The 22069-nt window shown below is 40.8% G+C and overlaps 1 protein-coding gene across 2 annotated transcripts in view; it reads left to right on the top strand.

Annotated features, from left to right (window-relative positions):
* Window positions 1-18904, top strand: part of Ptprg (protein tyrosine phosphatase receptor type G) — a 701914-nt gene extending 683010 nt beyond the window's left edge. For both annotated transcript variants that reach the window (XM_059274234.1, XM_059274235.1), the window contains 7 exons: window positions 5-98; window positions 939-1015; window positions 1514-1642; window positions 6588-6734; window positions 7530-7672; window positions 17403-17538; window positions 18072-18904. In XM_059274234.1, coding sequence (XP_059130217.1) covers window positions 5-98; window positions 939-1015; window positions 1514-1642; window positions 6588-6734; window positions 7530-7672; window positions 17403-17538; window positions 18072-18218 — 873 coding nt within the window. In that variant the 3' untranslated portion in view covers window positions 18219-18904. The remainder of the gene's footprint in view (window positions 1-4; window positions 99-938; window positions 1016-1513; window positions 1643-6587; window positions 6735-7529; window positions 7673-17402; window positions 17539-18071) is intronic.
* The last annotated feature ends 3165 nt before the right edge of the window (window positions 18905-22069 follow it).

Here is a 22069-nt window from a genome sequence, read left to right as displayed (position 1 = left end):
TCAGCTGATCACACAGTGTAATGCAAAGTACGTGGAATGCTTCAGTGCCCAGAAGGAGTGTAACAAGGAGAAGAACAGGAACTCCTCCGTTGTACCGGGTGAGACATTAACATAGTGGTTCAGTGGGTGAACATTTTTAAACTAGATTTGATGTATTGTGTAAGGACACAACAGTTATCCGTAGAGACGTGGTATAGTCTCTTCAGTGAAAGCATTTGAGGCAAATAGAAGCAGTGGGTTTGGACATCAGCAAGTCACTTGACCTATCTGACATGAAACCTGGTTTTGATTTGCCTCAAAATGCCACCGTATTTCAACTTGAAAAATGATGATAAAGCTACTATCCCTATGGCATTTAGACTTTGGGTCTTAGATTAATCTGGACTAATTAGATTATTTAGAACTGTATCATTAGATTAACTATTGAGATCTGGGCCCTGTTGGTTTGCAGTGACCTTTGTATACATAACTAAGGACACAGCCGAGAACATTTTGTGTACCTTGTAAACACTGGCATTTGTTGATCGTTGAATAGCTCTGTCTCTATTGAAAAGGGTCACTGCTCTCTACACCCTGTGTGGAGAGAAGACACTAAGGGGTAGGAGGAGAAGAACAAAGTACAGTATATTGGTGTAACTATAGAAATGTGATAGACCAGGGTCAGGTTATCTGCAACACGTTTCCAAGTTTATACTCTAATAGGCTAGGAAAGCCTTTCCTACAGTTCCATTTTTATGCTACAGTGTCTGTCCTGAGTACCCAGGGAAATTTTCATTTTATGCCCTCCTCACCAGATAACACTTAAGCTTGCTTAAATATGTCAGTGTTAGAAAGGAGCCAGGGAGTCATGCCATTCACCAAGTAAATCCTAGGAAGAATTGCTGGTTCCTTTGAACAATAAGGCAAATGTGGTGTTATTGTTTCTTTCCGTATGATAGCTGAGCGTGCTCGAGTGGGGCTTGCACCATTGCCCGGAATGAAAGGAACAGATTACATTAATGCTTCTTACATCATGGTGAGAGTCGACCGTTCACACCTTTCAGTTTAATTGGCTGTATTTATGATTAAGGAGTACATACCACCCCTGTGACTGATTTCATTTTTGAAGTAATTTCTCAATGTGTAACATCAAAAGTATAGAAATTTCTGTGCTTGAAACTTTTAACAAAAGATGCCTAAAGGGTGGGAATACAAAAATATCTAAATTAAGGAAAATGCTTCTTAAGGAATTAATTTTATTGTTAATTCACCCAACTAGCTTTTAAATAAATGTTGAAATTGCTGTTAAGTAAAAACAGCAGGGGTGACTTGCAGTGAATTGCATGTGGAGAGACAATTGTCTGCACAATGCTCACAGAAGTACAACTTAAAATTAGCCAAACGTACTGAATGCCTTTCTCAGTGTTTTCAGTGAAGCCAAAATAATGCTGCCTTGATACATGAATGTATTTTACTACTACAAAGTTGTGGTGACACATACACAGTCCCTAATTCTTCCTCTCCCTAACTGAAGGGCTATTACAGAAGCAATGAATTCATTATAACCCAGCACCCTCTGCCACACACTACGAAAGATTTCTGGAGGATGATTTGGGATCATAACGCTCAGATCATTGTCATGCTGCCAGACAACCAGAGCCTGGTGAGTAGAGTACAGCTGCTGTATATTAACGAGCCCGTGAAGCCACAGACATAATTTACCGCGATACCTTGCCATGGCTGTTGTGTCTGTGTATGCTAAGAAGGGCGTTTTTGTAATACGTGATTCCCTAATACTGTTTATACTGCTCTTCAATCACACTGGACTGGGTAAAGGCTTTGAAAACAGCCTTTTAGTAGACTCCTTAATATGACTTCAGACTGACTTCTTAGCCACTGCATGGCACTTTCAGAAAATAGGTATCTTATTACATTTATGGTATATGTGACTGTGTTTACCTTGTATGACTTAACCTATTTACAGCTAGAGAAACTGAAGTAATGACCTTGTCCAAGAGCATGCAATAATAATTAGACTCAGATTTATACCATCTGCCTCTCCAAAGTCCATGCTTTTAATTATTTTGCTATGTGTGCCATCACACCACATCAGAGGAATGGGTCTCAACTAAGTGCTAATAGTGTTTCCTTTCCATAGTCAGGTCCACAGTGAGACGAGAAAGGAGAGCCTGTTTAGGTCCCTCCTACAGAGAGGATTTAAGCCTCTCATTCTTTGCATCCTTTGGTCTTTCTCCATTAAGAGTCTGTATAGGAGATGGGAAAGCACACTTAAAAACAGAATTACATGTTTCTGCTTAGACCTTATGCATACGTACATTTTCAGAATTAGCTGGGTCTTAAAGAAAAGTTATTCTGTGGACATGGAGCCTACATGATAAAAACTAATGAGGAACTGCCTCTGGATGTCAGATGAATGAGTTTTTAATTAAGAAAAAACAGCCTGTGGTTGAACCCCCCGAGTCTGGGTGACAGTGTCTGACTGTGTGCCAGTCAGTAGGAACTTCTTGCTCTGTCGCATTTTGCTCCAGCTTCAGGACCCAAGGTTGCTTCTGTATGATGGGATGACAGCAAGGTTGAGACGCTTAAGCTGAGAACTGGAGTGTAAGTGTTCACGTTAGCCGACAGCAGGGCCCGTTCTGATTGGCATGTGGAAACGGAAGGCATTGGGGTTGAAATGTTCCGTGGTTGGATGAGTCAGTCTTTCGTTACTATCATTTAACAGAGGCCCCTCCCCACCGAGTTAGACCCAACCAAGAGATACCTGTTCTCCTCCAGATAGAATACAGTGATTGATATGGAACACGGCATCCCAGGGTCTCTCTGAAGCCAGGCTAAAAGACTACCTAAAGTTGGCATCATTTTGTTTTGTTTTTACTACTACTATAACCGTACAGCACTCCAATTTTTAACTGACTTGAAAGTAACTAATCTAATTCAAAAACAGTATTACCAATTCCTTTATATCTAGATAATCTTATACTTTTATATCTAGATGCTCATTTTATGTCTACATACTTTTATATCTAGATCTTTTACCTGTATATCTAGATAATCTTATATATATCTAGATTATACATCTAGATATTCATATCTTTATATATATCTAGATATTCATATCTTTATATGTAGGTAGTCTTATACCTTTGTATCTAGATAATCTTACATCTTTAAAATCTAGATAATCTTTTGCCTGTCTATCTAGATAATCTTTTCCCTTTATATCTAGATAATCTTATGCCTTTATATCTATATAATCTTTTACCTTTATATTTAGATAATCTTATACCTTTCTATCTAGATAGTCTTATATCTTTATATCTAGATATTCTTAGACCTTTCTACCTAGATACTCATATCTTTTTGTCTAGATAGTTTTCTATATCTAGATAATCTCTAGAATTTGGGAGATGGAAGCTGAAGGATCAAGAATTCGAGATTATCATCAGCTACCAAGTCTAGCCTGTACTCTCTGTGGATCTTTATGGGGGGGGACCTGCAGAGGGGTCTCTAAGAGTCAGCCTGCCTTATTCCTATAAGCTGGGGTAGTTACAGGGCAGAAGGGAGGTAGAGAAGAAGCTGGTAAAGTTTTCTTTGGGGCCCAAAGTTGGCCATTGCTTGGGGCAACCAGGAAGTTGTCAGTTAAAGAATGCCAGGTGATCAATAGACACCTTTCATGGTGGCCACTACTGGGGGTCCCAGGGGCAGAGCAGTCAGGAATCCAGAAAAATTAGTTATATCACTACTGGAAACCAAATTACCATTGTGAAGGAATTTGTCTCAATTTAACAGACAGTGCATACCTGTGACAGAAAGCCTGCTGAATTCAGAAGTTGCTCTTGGATCTGGGACTGTAGTGCAGTTGATAGAGTGCTTGCCTAGCATGTTTGAAGCCCCGGGTTTAATCCCCAGTACCACCTAAAACTGATGGTGACACATGCCTGTAATCTCAGCGGCGCTTGGGGAGGGAGAGGCAGGAGGATCAGGAGTTCAAGGTCATCCTTGGTGTAGCAAGCTCAAGTTCACCCTGGGCTACATGAGCTTCTGCCTCCAAAAAGAAAAAAGAAACAAATAGAATTTAATTGTTTAATCTTTCAAGATGAGTTATTACTCCCAATTCCAGGTCTATATTCGGGAGTTTTTCCTGCCTTTGATCTCTTTGACACTCTAAACAAACTGTATCATCAGCTGTTCCTGTCAGGTCCTTTGAGAATACAGACTTATATTGTTCTCATTTTGAAAATATGGAAATAAAGGTTTGGAGATAAGTATGGGGAGACAGAATACTAGATAAATTAATCTCTATGTAGTGGTTAGATTCTGATGCTCTGTCCATCTTAACTCTATATCCTGAATCTGTTTACAGGGTCATATTTCCATTTCCTTGAACAAAGCATAATAAAGCTCACGACAGTTTCAGACTTCTTTTGTATAGACTAAACCCAATTGCTAATCTGCTTCCCCTTATGCTGAGCTTTAAAAATAAAAATGTACTTGGCAATAATGTATATTGAAACTCGAAGGGGTGATAAGTTTCCTCGGACTGCTGGCTCATTTCTAATGCAACAATGTAAGCCTAAACAAAGCCTTCTTTGTTGTGAACATTACTCCTGATTTCTGTGATAGTAAATAGGCATTCTGAGTAAAATGCTCCTAAAAACCTCTATGCTACAGGCAAATGGGAGTTTCTCTTTTGAGCTCATAGAGAAAGGAGGAAGAGTATACATCCTCATAATCATATTTCATATAAAAACCATTAAGTTTTTCTTAGGAAGCCATCATTTTCAGGGATAGAATTCAAGTACTAAGCCTGAATTTCTATTTTTAAACTTAAAATAGATGAACATGTAAAGCTTGCCTACTTCAAAGCTGAATGGCTTCTGTATTATCCTCTTGAAATCTGATGCCAACAGGGTAACTTGTCGTTAAAAGGTGCCCAGTACTGATGGCCTGCCTGCTTATTTATGCACAGCTTCCTCTCCAAAAGGTTCAGTTTTATCCTTTATCAGCAGTGTGATTGAGACAACTTATGGACATCTCTGAGCATGTCCTCATTTGTCAAGACAGATGGTACAAATCCCATATCTAGCAGCTATCATCCAAAATTTATAAAGAACTCTAAAAAGTGGGCAAAATATATCTTCAAGTATGACAAAAAATGATCAGCAGATATATGAAAAGGTACTCAGTGTTGTTATCAATTCTCTTATAAAATACCACCTCCTACCAACTAGGGTGGCTTTAAAAAAACCAAGGAATGACAAATGTTGGTAAGGAAGACTAGGAACTCTTGCTGGCATGGTACAGCATGGCAGAAAGAAAAGAAAGAAAGAAAGAAAGAAAGAAAGAAAGAAAGAAAGAAAGAAAGAAAGAAAGAAAGAAAGAAAGAAAAGAAAGAAAGATGGACAACTCACTATACATTGGATTATAGGCTAATACAACCATATGGAAAGCAGTATTCAAGTTTCTAAGGAATTATAAAATACCTGCTGGGCATCCATTTCCCCAGAAAGAAGATAAGCACTATGTGAAGTGGCCACACTCCAGTGTTCTCTGCAGCATTTTACACAACAGCCAAAATATAGAAACAACCTAAGTGTCTTACAGGCGCATATTTTCTGGCCCCAAGAAAGAATGAGATCTAGTTTTTGCCACAGATTGAGCTCAGAGAAGCCTGCACTAAGTTAAATAAGCCATACAAAGGAAGAAAATGTTCTACAATCCACATTAATAAAAACAATTCAAAGATACAGAACTAACAAGATGGTGATCTGGGTGGGTAGGTCAGAGGACACACAGCATGTATGTAGAATGAGTAAATCTAGAGTTCATGTACCATCTAAAAACTATAAGTAATAAAATTGTACTATACTTAGCATTTGTGGTAAGTGACATTGTAGCTGTTGCCACAAAAGATATATATATGTATGTAAAGTGATAATCTGTTCATTTAGTTGACTTTAGTAAACTTCACTATCTGTTCTATAACATACATTATAGTTCAAAATACACAATAAAATTTATTTTTTAAACATTATTACTAATCAGCCGGGCGGTAGTGGCACACACCTTTAATCCCAGCACTCGGGAGGCAGAGCTAGGCGGATCTCTGTGAGTTCGAGGCCAGCCTGGGCTACCAAGTGAGTTCTAGGAAAGGCACAAAGCTACACAGAGAAACCCTGTCTCCAAAAACAAAAACAAAAACAAAAATTATTACTAATCATGTGTAAACTAACGCAACTGTAAAATAACAAAACTAAATGAACTGTAGCTAGTCTCTGGTTTTGCCCTGTCTATCATAACTGAGAACACTTGTCACCTACAGATAGTACATCTTCTTTAGAGCAGTAATTTGGGTTGGTATGACAAGAGAGACGGGCTATAAAATGGTTATTATCAAAGTGCAATTTATAATAGACTACAATAACATTAAAAATGACTAGATGGGGTTAATAATTCTATAAAACCAATATAAAAGAACTTAAATGGTTTGGGAGATGGCAAGTACGAGGAGGAATCAGTTTGCAAGAAAACTGAAAAGCAAATATTTGGTAACACTGTAAAATAATTTGTTTTCCTGGTTCCCAAAGGCAGAAGATGAGTTTGTGTACTGGCCAAGTCGAGAAGAATCCATGAACTGTGAGGCCTTTACTGTTACCCTTATCAGCAAGGACAGGCTGTGCCTCTCTAATGAAGAACAAATTATCATCCATGACTTTATCCTTGAAGCTACACAGGTAACTTAAACCACATTTCCTCCAAAATTGACCAACTTGGGCCCTATGTCGTTCTTTTAAGTAATAATAAAGTGACTTTACTACCCTCGAGATAGGGCCAGCTGTTTGAGTAAGACTAAATATGTGCATTTCCATTTTTCCTTCCTTCAAATATTTGCTTTTTCCAACTGAGTAGATGAAATGTAACAGTCTCTGGTTCAGCATGCATGCAAGTAGACCTTTTGGCTTAATGATAAATGTATGAGATAATATTCAATATAGGAGAGAAATGCTGCCTGCTTTGACATCAGAAACATAGCCTTGCACGATGTGTTATGAAGACAACACTTTAATAATCATTATTTTCACATATAATAACGGCCTTCTTAGAAGGGTAAGAGACACTCTTTGTATCAGCAGTTTAAATGATACCTAAGCCCCTTTCTTCATTCTGGTGAGGGGGCCTGCCCGCAGGAGTTTTCCCTGCTGCCTGGCAACTGGAGCAGAGATGGGTAGGGGTCCCGGGGACTGTCTGTGTCCCAGGGCCTGGGTCCTCGAGCCCCTTCTTTCTTTGCTATCACAAGTCAAAGTTGTAGTAGTGGGGCATAATGTCTCTTGCAGGCTTTTTGTTTTGTTTTGTCTTGCCTACTGTTCACTGGCATAGTGTCTGTTGATGGCAGGTGGGTCTTGTGCAGTTTGGGCAACAGAACACTGTTTAGTTTCCTGTGATACGTGCTTTCTAGGGAGCAGGCTTCCGGCACTTGGCTATAGAAGTGAATTACGGGCGGAGCTATGATTCTGTTTTGTTGGTTGTAGGATGACTATGTACTGGAAGTTCGGCACTTCCAGTGCCCCAAATGGCCAAACCCAGATGCCCCCATAAGCAGTACCTTTGAGCTGATCAACGTCATCAAGGAAGAGGCCTTAACACGGGATGGCCCCACTATCGTTCATGACGAGTATGTATCTAATTATGTATGTTAAATTCTGGGGCTGTTCTTATTGGATTCCTACAGAAATTGAAAGGGAACACTTCCCTCTCTCTGCTTTTGACACTTCATGTTATTTCTATTGGGTGCATACATATGCAGAAGCATTGTGGTTGTGTTTTAATTGGTCAGATTTTGCCAGGCTCTAAGTGTTCCTAGAGTGTATGCTGTAGAAGGGGAAAATACTACACTTCTCTTCTTCACCAGAAAGTAAGCCAGTTCTTACTTGGGGCAGGCACACCCTCACAGTAATATTCTCAGCATGCTGTATTCACCTGCTCAAGTCTGTTCTATTCCCAGGCTAGTCTGTTCCTACCCAGGATGCCTGCAGCATACATAATCTTTTGAGATGGTTATAGAATAGACACTTTACTCAAATAATGACAACTGGTTTCCTGTGTAACTAAGCTAGTTTCATTTAATAATTCACAAAATGTGATCTGAGAACCCTTTGGGTTGTATATTTAAGGTCTTTCCAGGAGATCAGAAAAATCAAGCTATATATTACAATATACATTAATATATATAAAACAAAGAGACCATCTGCCTTGTTCACTGCCTGTCATGAATATATAGAGATTTCCAGAGCTACTTGACATGTAATGAAACTGTCACTCAAGACGAGCAGAAGGGTAACATTTTCTCAGTTTCAATTCCTAATACCTTAAATTGCCTAAATAAATGGAAATTTGGTCTTGAGATCAAGGACTGAAGACTGGTAAGAAATTCCATAAGAAAATACATTGACTGGTCTCTACTGTTGCAAAGACAGCACGAGTCATACCTGCTCAGCATTACTAAGAACATGGTTTATGGTATTTACTCTGTGTTGGGGGAACAGGCACAGGGAGGAAGGTGCTTAGAGCCTGGAGAGATTCGCAGTCCGTGTCAGCTAGCATCAGCCACACAATTGATGGGATCTCTCCTAAAAGACACAAAGAGTCTCCAGGGCAACTGTCGGGTTCTGAGCACTCAGGACTCCCCTGAGTGAGAAAGTCCATTGAGACACAGGAGCCCAGCACTGGGGCTCAAGGCACCTCCGTCCCAGCCATTCCACACTGCCTCCCTTTGGTTGGTCCTGTGGCTGGTCCTGCTGTCTCTGTCTCTGTCTCTGTCTGTCTGTCTGTCTCTCTCTCTCAGGCTGTGCTGTAACTCTTTCCTGCTTGCTTTTCTCACTCACTTCCCACACTTTAATAGGATCTTAGATTTGGGGTTTGTTGGGATTGTTTGTTTGTATGGGTGTTGTTGTTGTTGTCGTTGTTGTTGTTGTTGGAGACAAGGTCTTGTTGTGTAAGACCGGGCCGACCTGGAACTCCTGGCGTTCCTTTTGCCTTAGCCTCCTAGGTGCAAGGGTTCCGCCATGCTGGATACAAGCTGATTTTTAAGTTGAACTTTGCCCTGCCACTGCTCTTCACAGTGATGTAACTCGGGATGGCATTCCCAACTATAGTCCTCTCTCTCTCCCTCCCACTCCCCCTCCTTTCCTCCCCCTGCCTCTTTTATTGAAAATAGATTTTTTTTTTCCTTATAGTTATATTTGGGTCACACTTTCCCTTCACCAAATCCTTCAACTTCTTCCTCACTTCCCTTCCCATCCAGATCGGTCTTTCTGTCTCTTCTTAGAAAACAAATAGTCTCAGAGGTGTGGGTAAGCCAGCCCATCAGAATTTACGAGCATGGGAGAGTGATCCCCATTACATGTGGCAGCATGGGCAGGGGAGAAATGCCTCCTCACCCTTCCCCCATGCTGCCCATCAACCCCTGAGGCAGGTGGGAGAGCTGACCCTGAGGACATGAGAGCAGGAGAACTGACCCCACCCTTTGCTCATCACTGCAGGGGGTGAACTAGCCAGGATAATGCTGTAGAGTTCACCATGTTGGTGAGGACAAGGGAAAGCTGGCTGGCTGACCAACCCTGCAACTACCCAAGTCTAGAACCAGGGTTATGAGTTGACCCACCCCAACATCCACCCCATCTGTGATCTGCTAGAGCATGCGAAGGAACCAGTCCTGCAGATCCAAAGCTACAGGATCTCCATGATACAGGGCAACAACAGAATCTCCAAGAGGAATCCCAGCGAGGTCCCAGCATTGCCAGTGTAGCAGAAACCAGAGGCCTCGAACTAGACCAGTGAACACTTGCACAGAAAGTCATATGGATAAAAGGATTTATTGGATGACTCACTGTGTCACACTACAGCAGCTTCCATGATGAGACTGATTTTTCTTTTTTTTTTTCTCATAAATTTTATTTTATTTTATTTTATTTTTGGGGGGAGGTTGCAAGGGCAGAGGGCAGATATGAAGGGACGGGAAAATGAATGGAATGGAGATGCATGATGTGAAAGACACAAAAGATAAATAAAAAGAAAGTTAAAAGATATGAAATCAGTATCTAAGGAATAATAATAAAATGATATATGATAAAACAAAAATTTGGAATAAGACAAATAGAAAAAGAGCCAAAGAAAGCACAAGAAACACATATAGACACAGAGACACACGTTCACACACACACAGGAATCTCATGGAAACACAAAACCAGAAGCCATAGTCTATACACAAAGGAGCTGTGAGAGAAAAAAAGGAAAATAAAAATGTCCTGATATAGCATTGTGAGACAAAGAAACTCAAAAGATGCTCTTGAGTTCATTTTCTGTTTGCTGGGCGTGAGGCCTACCCATAGGAGTGGTTCGTTTCCCCAGTGACCCTGCCTTGGAAAAAACTAAGTTTTCATATGCAAGTAGTTATCAGTTGGCACTGGCTTCTGGGTTAGGGGCGGAGCACGTGTCTACTCTTAGCTCTAGATGCCCATCTGGTGCAGCCCCTTGCAGGCCCTGTGCATGCTGCCTCGGTTTCTGAGTTCGTAAGTGCTGTTCAGTCATGTTGTGTTTAGAAGGTCTTGTTTCCTTGGTGTCCGCCATCCCCTGTGGCTCTTACACTCTTCTGTTTCCTCTTCTGCAGAGTTCCCTGAGTCCTGAGGGAGGGATTTGATGGGGGCATCTGGTTTAGGGCTGAGTGTTCCCAGGTCTGTCATTCTGTGCATATTGTCTGCATGTGGATCTCTGTTTGTCCCATCGCTGCAAGAGGAAACTTCTCTGAGGATGGCTGAGCAAGGCACTGATCTATGATGTAGCAGAATGTCATTAGGAGTCATTTTATTGCTATATTCCTTTAGCAGAACAGTAGTGTTTGGTTTTCCCCCAGGTCCCTGGCCTATCTAATCTCAGGTTCTTGGCAACCCAAGCCATGTCAGGTCTGGGCTCCATCTCATGGAGGGGCCTTGAATCCAATCAGATCTTGGTTGCTGACTCCACAAGCTCTGTGCCACATTGCAACGGTGCATCTTGCAGTCTGGTCACCACTGTAGATCAGAGGTTGCAGCTGGGTTGGGGTTTACCTTTCTCCTTTGCTAGCATGCAATGCCAAGTACCTTCTAGTACCATGTCAACATTCCCAGCTGCGATCTTAAAAGCAATTCTAAAGGTAGAGTAATTGTACCTTTTATGGCTGTAGATGGTATGCACACTTGACATGGACCATCAGTCTGTTTTAGAATCAACACAGTCCAAGTACTTTGGCATTTTTTTTAAACAGCACTAAATCGGCATTACTTTCAACTAGAGAAAGTGGTGAGCTGGCTTCCAAAGTGAGTGAATTTGTAGCTATTGTGGAATGTGGCCTGTAAGTGTCTCAGATCACTTTGTACCAAGTCTGTGTAGTTCTGAACACAAATCTGTGAAACTCAGCAAATATCATCCAGTCCTACATAATGCATAAAGTTCTGAAAGATAATGGCCTTTATTTCTTCAATCTTCCTTTATTCTAATGTTAGGTGTGTAGGTACACTTGATTGTAGCTTTTAGGTCTTTCCTCCTGTGTGAACATCACAGTTGTCCTTGCATAAAACTAGAGACATCTAGCCCATTATAGCTAGTCAATGTGTTAGAACTGCCACTATGTATGTTACCTGTCCTTGACAAAAATGCTAAACAGCATATGTATTAAGAATGGCCAGTAGAAGCCTGGCAATGGTGGTGCAGGCCTTTAATCTCAGCACTTGGGAGGCAGAGGCAGGCAGATCTCTACAAGTGCAAGGCCAGCCTTGAACAAAGCAAGTTCCAGAACAGCCAGGACTATTACACAGAGAAACCCTGCCTCAACACCCTCCAAAAAAGAAGCCTGATGAAGAATGGTCAGTGGTAGGAAAGGCAGCCAGCCTTCATGAAAGCACACTCCACAAGCAGACCATGTCATCTCACTGCTCTGTCTGACTGGCTTGAGCTCATCTTTAAGAAGAGCTAGGAAAATAAAGAGGGGAGTCTTAAGTTTAATTATTTCATTAGAACCAGTTAAGTAAAGGTTAAATTGTTTCCTTCAGAAAACCAGGTCAGTACAAATGTTTTTTAAAAAAATACTATGTGAAAATCCTCAACTTAGTACAACTTAGAATTCTACAAAAGAGAACACAATGAGAAAGGACCAAAAAACCAACAACAAATCCCAAAATAGAGTGGCCATAGTGAATATTAATATATTTAGAGGGCCAATGGAAGAGTTTTTGAAATAATTACAAACACATGCTATGAACCAGTTAACAAAATTACCACCTAAAAATCAAAATGCTGCTATTAAAAATGAAAGGGAAATTCTGGTGGTGGAATGGGTGAGGCCGACCTAGACCTAGCTAGCAGAAGTAGACATGGGACCTCTGTCGTGTCTAAGAGCTGATGCACAGGGAGATAAAACCCTAGAAGAACACAGCTAAAGTTTTAGAGACAGTGAAGAGTCGAGTTCCAAAGCTGGAGTTCCAAAGCTGAAGCAATTCGGAGCCATTTGAAAAGCAGCCCAGCCTCACCCAGTGTTGATGCAGACACACGCGCACTAAGGGTACTGAGCGAGAGACGGTCTAATTTCAGTCAATCATTACAAACTGGATACAAAGCCACAGTCATTCATCACAACACAGTATTAGAAATCCACAGTTAAATAAGATTCTCAATCCTACTAATGGAAACTGAAATTCTTACACATGAAACGCTTTATAAACAATTTATGGCTTAAAGAGGTAAACAAGATTGAAACTGAAAAATAATAACAAATGATCAAAGCATTAACTTTCAAAAGGAACCAAAATGTACCTCCCTTAAAAAGTCATAGCCCAATCTGCATTTATTGATGTTCAGAAACAAACTTGGCTTCCAGTTTAAAAAGCTGGGGCGGGGGGAGGGACAGATAAAACTGTTGAAATACAGCTGATTAACAGATGATAGAAAAAAGAATGGAATGGGAAAAAAGAGAGAAAGTGTAAGTAATAAAGAGGCCTGGCCTAATAAAAGATACATGGTGATATCCAGAGAGGTGATAAGCTTCTACAGTCCCAGCTCTGAGGAAACAGAGGTAGGAGGATCAGGAATTCACGGCCAGCCTGGACTCCACAATGACAAGTTATCTTGAGAAGGAGGCTGGGAATAAACACTGGAAAATGTAACAAAGAAAACAGTTAAAGAAGGCATAAGTTAAGAAGGAAAAACTTCCATTTTTACGTGTTTACTTAAAAACATCTGAAATTATCTGTTTAAGCTTGTTCTTTTAGGTCCTTACCATTATAAATTACTTATACAAGCTAATTATAAATAAAACATCTGTGATTTACATCATTACATATGAAGGAAGAAACAGATAGAAGACTGTTCACAATCTGGTGATTGGTGGAGCTGAGTGATAGTTACAGACAGGTCCTTGTGAGATTGTACTTTTGTGTATGTTGAACACACTCTCTGATATAAAGCTAGAAAAAATACATTTAAAAGGAAATGAAGTGAGTACTTGACTATTTACTTACATTATGTCAGTAAACTTTAAGCACAGGTAGTAGATGATGTATACATGAGATGCACCCAGCTCTGTTCTAAGCCACTCACGTTTAGCCATAGTCTCACTCTAAGTCTCATTGGTGAGTTACCTCACCTGACTCTGCCTCTTCAGCATCACGTGATGATGACGGCAGGATAGCCGCATGGGGAAGATTAACTCCATGTATGTAATTATCTAGAGAGAACATAGACCACACAGCCGTGATTACCAAGAAGTGGGTGAGAGAGAGAGAGCAAGCGAGTTCTCCAGGGGCCTGGGCCCCCAAACTCTCAATGAGGCTGCTTCAGAATAGGAACATCCGGTGAGAAGAAGAGCACAGACTGAGTTAAAAGGACGTGCTAGCCCCAGAACTGCAGTGCACAGGCTAGTCCATACATTTAGTAATCGAGAGTAAAATGCCGTCCAACAAAACCTAGTATAAAAGGAGTTACATATTGTGAGGAAATAAACTTTATCCTGGTAATATAACCCTAATTAAATAGCGCCAAAATGCATTGATGAAGTCAAGACATTTTCAAAGGGATTTAAAAGAAATCAACAGATAGATTAAAAATAGGTAGAAAAATATCTATAATAAATAGTGGAAAAGGCCGAGCAATGGTGGCGCATGCCTTTAATCCCAGCACTAGGGAGTCAAAGGTGGATCTCTGTGAGTTCAAGGTCATCCTGATCTACAGACCGAATTCCAGGATAGCCAGGGCTGTTACACAGAGAAACCCTGTCTCAAAAAACCAAAAGGAAGGAAGGAAGGAAAAGAGGGAGGGAGGGAGGATGGGAGGGAGGGAGGGAGGGAGGGAGGGAGGAAGGAAGGAAGGAAGGAAGGAAACCAACCCTGTCTCAAAAAACCTAAATAAATAATGGAATAAAATAATGTCCATTCATACTCCCACCAATACCTTCAGCAAACAAAACAAACAAGCCATCATCCTTAACCAGATATCATTCACAAGAAGCCCATTACACATGCTTTTATTTTTTATTCAAAATGTGACTGGCTTGACCATAAAAGACCGTAACGAGCATGCCTGCTTCCAGTGTTGGCACAGTAAACATTTCAGGTCTAACCAAGGTAGTAAACCACAAAGACAAGAATAAACATCAAGAGGCAGAGCCCACACCACCCAGAGCGCCCACACCACCCAGAGTGCCCACACCACCCAGAGAGCCCACCACCCAGAGAGCCCACACCACCCAGAGTGCCCACACCACCCAGAGAGCCCACCACCCAGAGAGCCCACACCACCCAGAGAGCCCATCACCCAGAGAGCCCACCACCCAGAGAGCCCACACCACCCAGAGAGACCACCACCCAGAGAGCCCACCACCCAGAGAGCCCACACCACCCAGAGAGACCACCACCCAGAGAGCCCACACCACCCAGAGAGACCACCACCCAGAGAGACCACCACCCAGAGAGCCCACACCACCCAGAGAGACCACCACCCAGAGAGCCCACCACCCAGAGAGCCCACACCACCCAGAGAGACCACCACCCAGAGAGCCCACACCACCCAGAGAGCCCATCACCCAGAGAGACCACCACCCAGAGAGACCACCACCCAGAGAGACCACCACCCAGAGAGCCCACACCACCCAGAGAGACCATCACCCAGAGAGCCCACCACCCAGAGAGCCCACACCACCCAGAGAGACCACCACCCAGAGAGCCCACACCACCCAGAGAGACCACCACCCAGAGAGCCCACACCACCCAGAGAGCCTACAAATTACTGGAATTTCAAAAGTTCTGCTGTGTGACTGTCTACAAGCTCACTTTGTTGACGTAATTAACGTCTCTGTACACCAGCTGAAGGTGAACAGACAGTGCCCAGGAAGCCATTCTGGGGAGTAGCAGAGTGTTCGTTATTAGGTGGCTATTTACTGTGCAAGAAAAGCCACGGAACAACAGAACCCATTAGGAGTTTATTAGGGAAGGAGAACAGGGTGGTGCTTAGGCCTATGGAAATGGTTGTTCAAGGAGAGAGAGAGGGGAGGGTCTGTGACCTGCTTTTTATGGATTCCCCTGCACATGCACATACGGGCTTACATAGCTACGCCATGCATGCATGTGCATAGGTTACGTGATCACGCTGCACGAAAATTACGTGACCACCAGTGCACGGATTATGTATGACACAAGGCCCCCAAATGACTAAGCATCTTGCCTGGCTGCTAGACAGTGCATGTGTGGTCATGTAGCTAGTGGAGTGGCCAGGAATTCCAACACAGAGACTCTGTGAACCCAGGAATTAACCTAAAACACAGTGTGCAAGGATAGAGAAGACGCTCAGAAGCCCGAGTGACCTGAATGAAGGAGAAAGGGCATGCTGTTGGTGAAGAGAAAAACCAAGACTGAAAAGGCATGGCTGTCCTCCAACTCATCCATATATTCATGCAATGTAGGAAAAATCCTAACAATAGTATTTGTTCCTTGATAGTCTGGTTCCAAAATCACTGTAAAATGGCGTAGAGTGGGACAGAAGGTTACAAGTATTTTGAAATGAAGTGAAAATTTGCAGTGCACAAGTTTGGGGGCCTAGCAGCAGGAGGCATTTATAACCTATACTTGAAACCGTGAAAAATAAAATTAGAAGGTATAAAAGAAAATCTTTACAGACAGAATTCTCAAACAGAATCTCCCTGCCCCAAAATAAAAGATGACCTTGATTTACATTTAAACTGGATTGTATTCCAGGGAAACAAAAATGATCATAAATAATGTTTATAAAAACTAAATAAAGGGGAAATACTTGGAACATGTATTAGAAATACTATAAAATCATTTATAAAACCATTTGAAAGAAACAAACCTAACAGATGTATCCAAAGTTTATTAATGAGGGAAGCTTGGAAGAATAAATAAAGATGGTTTAATAAAGATGGCTTAAAAAAACATATGAAGAACCTTCTTCATAGTCAAGGAAATCATCCATCAACTTCACAAAAGCTTTTAAAGTTTAAAGTGAGCAATTAGTATCCCACCTGGGAAGATTATGAACAGGTGATGGTCACTTTAAGGGAGGGCCATATGGCAGTATCTTTGAAACTTAAAATGTAGTGTGAAGTTAGTTTTAGAAGTTCTGACTCATTTTGAGCCACATATATTCATACATGCTAGCCATAAGTTCTTAGACCTTCACCGTTAGGTGATTCTGCTGTGCAAGCACCACAGTGTGAGTGTAGCCATCTCTTATGGCTGCAACGCGACTCCACAGCATTCGCTGTATGTGACGGACATCAAAGTGGTCTGTTTAAATTTAAACCAGCATTATCACAGACATCGGTGTGTACACTGGGATCTTTCTATGTTATGATGTCACTGACATTAGGAATTCCCAGCTACACTCTAATCTTACAGGCCCATCATCAATATAGTCTGTGGTTAGCAAAAACATCATTATGCAGTGATTGATTTTTTTTCATTCAATTTATCTGGCTCAGCTATTAAAGGTTAGGGTCACAACCGAATGGACATTTGATATGCTTATGATCATTGAAAAATGAGGGCCCTGTTTATTGGATAGGAAATAGTCATACTTTTCATATTGTTTTTTTTCCACCTATTTTAATACGTCTTATCCAACACCAAATCTGTAATGTTTCCAAGTCTTTTTTGAACCTTTTGTTTCATATTAGATGTCAAGCTGAGTTTCTATTGGAGCATTTGGCAAAAATGTCACCTCTATGTAAACTTATAGACACCCCCCCCCTCCGCCGTCTAATATTTTAAATCATTTTGTCTGGAATAGACACCAGCCCAGCCTACTTAATTACTGTCTCCTCCATGCAGTCCATTCATACATCTTTCTCTTCTCCTCCCCAGGTATGGAGCAGTTTCTGCAGGAATGCTATGTGCCCTTACCACCTTGTCCCAGCAGCTAGAGAATGAAAATGCTGTGGATGTCTTTCAGGTGGCAAAAATGATCAATCTTATGAGACCTGGAGTATTCACAGACATTGTAAGTAGTTTGCATGTGTGTCAACCCTATTAGATGATCCTTAGATCTGTCCTATCGACCAGGGGTTCTCAACTAGGGGTGTCACCGGAAGACATCTAGCAGTACCTGGAGACTTACTGGTTTTCACAACTGGAAAGAGGTTCTGTGGCATTTAGTGTGTAAAGGCCAAGGCTAGGGTAAACACCCTGCCATGCATAAGACAACCCTTGCCAATACAGAATTATCTAACTCAAATATCAGTAATGTTGTAGTTAAAAAGACAACTCTGCTTAAGAGTATAGTGGTGTCCAGTTACAAAACAGGGATATTCCATTATCTTGTGAGCCACCAACCCAAAACAGGTTTTATGATAACAAAGACAGAATGATATGAAGAAGGTGTTGAGCTCAGTGATTCAAGTGGTTGCTTTTAAAGTTTCCCAGATAAGATTTCTGCTATTCTGGTCTCTCTGGGAGTGTTTTTAGAAGTATATTTTGATCAGTATTTGCACCTTAGATAAAATGTCTAACCCTCTGTTCCCTCCTGTCTTCCAGGAACAATACCAGTTTGTCTACAAAGCAATGCTCAGCTTAGTCAGCACGAAAGAAAATGGAAATGGTCCCATGGCAGGGGACAAAAATGGTGCTGTGCTAACTGCAGAAGAATCAGACCCTGCCGAGAGCATGGAGTCTCTGGTGTGACTGGACCCCAGAGGGCGCTTCATTTGTAAACTTCTGAGACTTGTAAAGACAGAACTTTTTTGAGGCCTTTTTTGCCAGACTCTAGGTTATACAATAACCCAGTTACTTTTTTACACTGATAAAAGTTTTGATATTTATTTTTTGCCATTTTATGTCTTAATGGTATCCTACTGAGCATTTGCACCTGTTCATTTCACACAGTGAAACGCAAGTTTACTAGTTTGCACTATATGATCAGTGTTACTGCCTATACTCTAACGCTACAGCAAACCCTGATGTGACATTCCATGACAACATACATGCTACTATTGTCTCCGTGCAGTGAAGGTCTTTGTTATGACAGTGAATCTCAGTTTTGTTGTTATTCTAAAGCAACTGCGTTTCCCTCGCAGGCAGCCCTGTCCTTCCTCAGTCTCCCTCTAGTTTTAGGCACTGTTCAATACTACATGCCTTCTGTTTTCCTGGAGTGGATGGGCATTGTTTCCTTTTGCAGGACAGCAGGTTAATGGGAGCCCCTAAGAAGTCTGTTAACGTTAGTTCCATTTGTAGTGGTTGAGGAATCCACTAAGAAGTAAAGAGGGCTTAAGAGTTGCTTCGTGTGAACATCTCTTATTAGTTACCAAGTTATATTCACAGTTGAAATGTGTCAAAATAAAGAATCATTCTGTATTACAGATTTCACAGTAGCTATGTGAACAGTGTGTGTTATTTCCATTTTGACTCTCTAAAGTAGCTACACCCTAAAATCAGGGCTGTCTTTTACAATGGAAAGGTGGCACTAATTCATACAATTTACTTATGACACCCTTTAGTTAATCTCCACTAAGGCTTTTTGGTATATAGTACCATACCTCACAGTAGCTACAACAACAGGAAAAAATAGGTATTTAAATTTAAATTTAGTATTCAAAAAACCCCTACTAACTACTCCTATAGCAATCTAATAAAAAAAACTACCTATAATAGGACAGCATTCTTTTCTTCCTTTTTTTTGCCAAATGTTTTGTAATCTCTTAATTACATAATACTCTACTTAAGATTGAAATGGAAATATATTTGGGACTAAATTACTACAGATGAATTGGTCTTATTTGGAGAGAGAAATTTGAGTCTTAAAGAGAAAATTCAGTTTTTGAATGAAAGGTGACCTCTCCATTTTAGAGTAGGTTTTATGAGGAGAGTTGTGGATATTCAGGAGCAGATAGATGCTCATCTGTAAAGGTGACAAGAGTCATTAGTCAGCGCTAGGTCTGGCTGGAGCTGCTTTCAGCCCATAGTACATCATGGGAAAACTGGAAGCATTATTAAGAAATTTCATTTGAGTTTGTTTAAAACAAAACAAAACCCACTGTGCTATTCACCAAGATCTGTATCTTCCTTTTCCTGTCTCCTTTCTGTCAGACTTGAAATCATCCCCCAAGATTGGGCCCATGAAGAACAGGGTTTGATTTCCTTATTATGCCAGGAGCTTGACCATGATGCCCTGTGGCTGCCATCACTATTGGGGCAGCATTGCCGCAGGAATGAGGCTTTGTTCTTCTTGAGTTGTTTTTCTGAAGCTAGTCACAGAAGTACTGGAGAACCAGAGCTAAGGAGAGGGTCACAGGCCGAGTCCAAGGGTTTCCGTGCATGGGCCAGGCCCATGGAGTCCCATGAAGATAATTAGTGCAGACTAACCTAAGCTTTTGAACACACAGAGAACTAACACGGTGGCTTTCAGGAATGGTGACCACTTAAGCAGAGTCTGTAAGGTGTCTGCTAGATAGCACATTGAGCACATTTACTAACACACACACACACACACACACACGGCCCACCAGAGGTATCACCCTGCACAATTCAAAAAAGGACTGACTGTAGATACAACTCTAGGGCTGAGCGAAATAATGAAGGAAAAAGATTCAGATCATGGTAAGAACTAGAATTTCCTAGCCAATTAAGCATTCTTTTTGCTGTACACAGATCTGATATTAGCTGATGTTCTTCAGTTAGATGCTCAGTGGTTCTGCCATTCGGAATTAACATTCAAGTTGGAGTTCACAGTCTCACAATTTTCCCTTAATAAAAGTAACATTGTTTAGAGGACAAATAGCAAGTATTACTTTCTGTGCTCTTCACACAGGAGATCCGATTTGTGGAATTGCATATTCCTCACAACTCTGGGACTGTCTCTTACATGCGAGAGAGAAAGGAGGAACGAGGGGTGAAATAAGTAGACCAGAAATAAAATCAAGGGGGATCAGAGGCTCTCTGTGGGAAGACTGTGTATCCACAGCAGCCTTGAACCAGAGCCTGTAGATCCCAGTCTACCGGCCTATGAGTAGTTGCTATGTGCCCATTTTGCCAAAGTGGTCCACACACCCTTCACCGAGGATGGTTACCTTCAGCCGTCCTCAGCCCTCACTTGTACCACAATTCTTTGCTATTGGCAAAAATATTTTGCATCTTTCCAGAGGCAGGGCGTTCCAAAGATGTTGTTTTCTTTGAGACATAAGCGCATTGCTTAAGTACGTAATCAGGTTGTAACCACTTACAGTCAAGGGGAGAGGATAGAGCTGTTGCTGGAGCTAATGTCCCTGAGCTAAGCTGTTTGCATGTATGATTTACCTCTAGGGAAATGAAGTACACAAACCAAATGAAGCTGAATTGTTAAAATTAGATCAGGCGGACATGCTGGACATCAAAGATGTATTAAAGACATCGAACCATAATACCATCCTTAATGTTTTTATATATTACCATCTGAATTTCAAGAATAGTACAGTTCATTCAGTGGTTCTCTTAAACTTTGTGCAAGCTTTGAGAGCCTGTTTGAATAGAAAAGTCCAGCGGGGTCAAATGAAGTTAAAGTGTTCAAGATGAAAGAAAGGTCATGGTGTTCAAGGTCTGGTTGGTCATTTTTACCCCAGAGTGACAATGAAATCAGTAAGATTTGTTTTATAAAGACACAGCACAACTGCCTTCTCATGACTTTTTCTTAATTGCATATATACTATATTTGAAATTAAAATATAGATACCAATTTACCAAAGATACACATTACTAATTCTAAGCAAAAAATAAAAATAAAAAAGAAACCCAAATGCATCATAATTTAAGAAAAAGTAATCAAAATGTAGTTGTCTTAAGGCTTTTGCAATTAAACTGGAAAATGCATTTTCAACCCCTATGTTCTAAATTTTCTGTTCAAATGGTGCCAGTAAATTTTTATATGAAGGGGGAAATGCCTGCTTTTTTTCTTTATAACAGCTATAATTTCACATAACCCTTTGCACTTTCCTTAGTTACCACTCAACACACAATATTGGCTTTATTTATCTCTAGAAAGAAGGCATGGTAAAAAACAGAAGAAATTATAATGACATTTGGCCTCTACTTTTGTCTTAGCTGTTAAAAGGTTTTTAGTATTTTTGTTAAATATTTGCAAAGGGAAGCATTTTCTACAGAGGATAATTAATTTCAAGAAATAATCTTGAGTTTTAAGAAATAAACATCTCCAGAAAAGGAGACAGTCAATTTTGTAAAATGTCGTAACTCTCCAACATTTGGGGTAGTGACTCCTTTTTCGTTAAGACATTTGAAACGAGCAAGCAGCCATTGTTTCTAAAGAACTCCACCTTCATGCCGACTCGTGTTTCTTTCACTTCATTTTCAAGTAGCTAAAATCATTCAAACTGTAAATATTTTGTTGCTTGAGTAAGCATCTCCTGGGAACTTTGTATCTATGGTATATAATCATAGAATTTTATATTTTCATATAAAGCTAATTTTTTTCTAGTTTCAACTATGTCCTAGTTTTTTGTTTTATTTTGTTTTGTTTCCGTGGTGGATATGTGAACTTCTGTGTTCTA

The sequence above is a fragment of the Peromyscus eremicus genome, chromosome 9 (assembly GCF_949786415.1).
Source record: "Peromyscus eremicus chromosome 9, PerEre_H2_v1, whole genome shotgun sequence".
Lineage (NCBI taxonomy): Eukaryota > Metazoa > Chordata > Mammalia > Rodentia > Cricetidae > Peromyscus > Peromyscus eremicus.
Note: the sequence above shows the minus strand (reverse complement) of the source record. Positions and strands in the feature narration are given on the sequence as shown.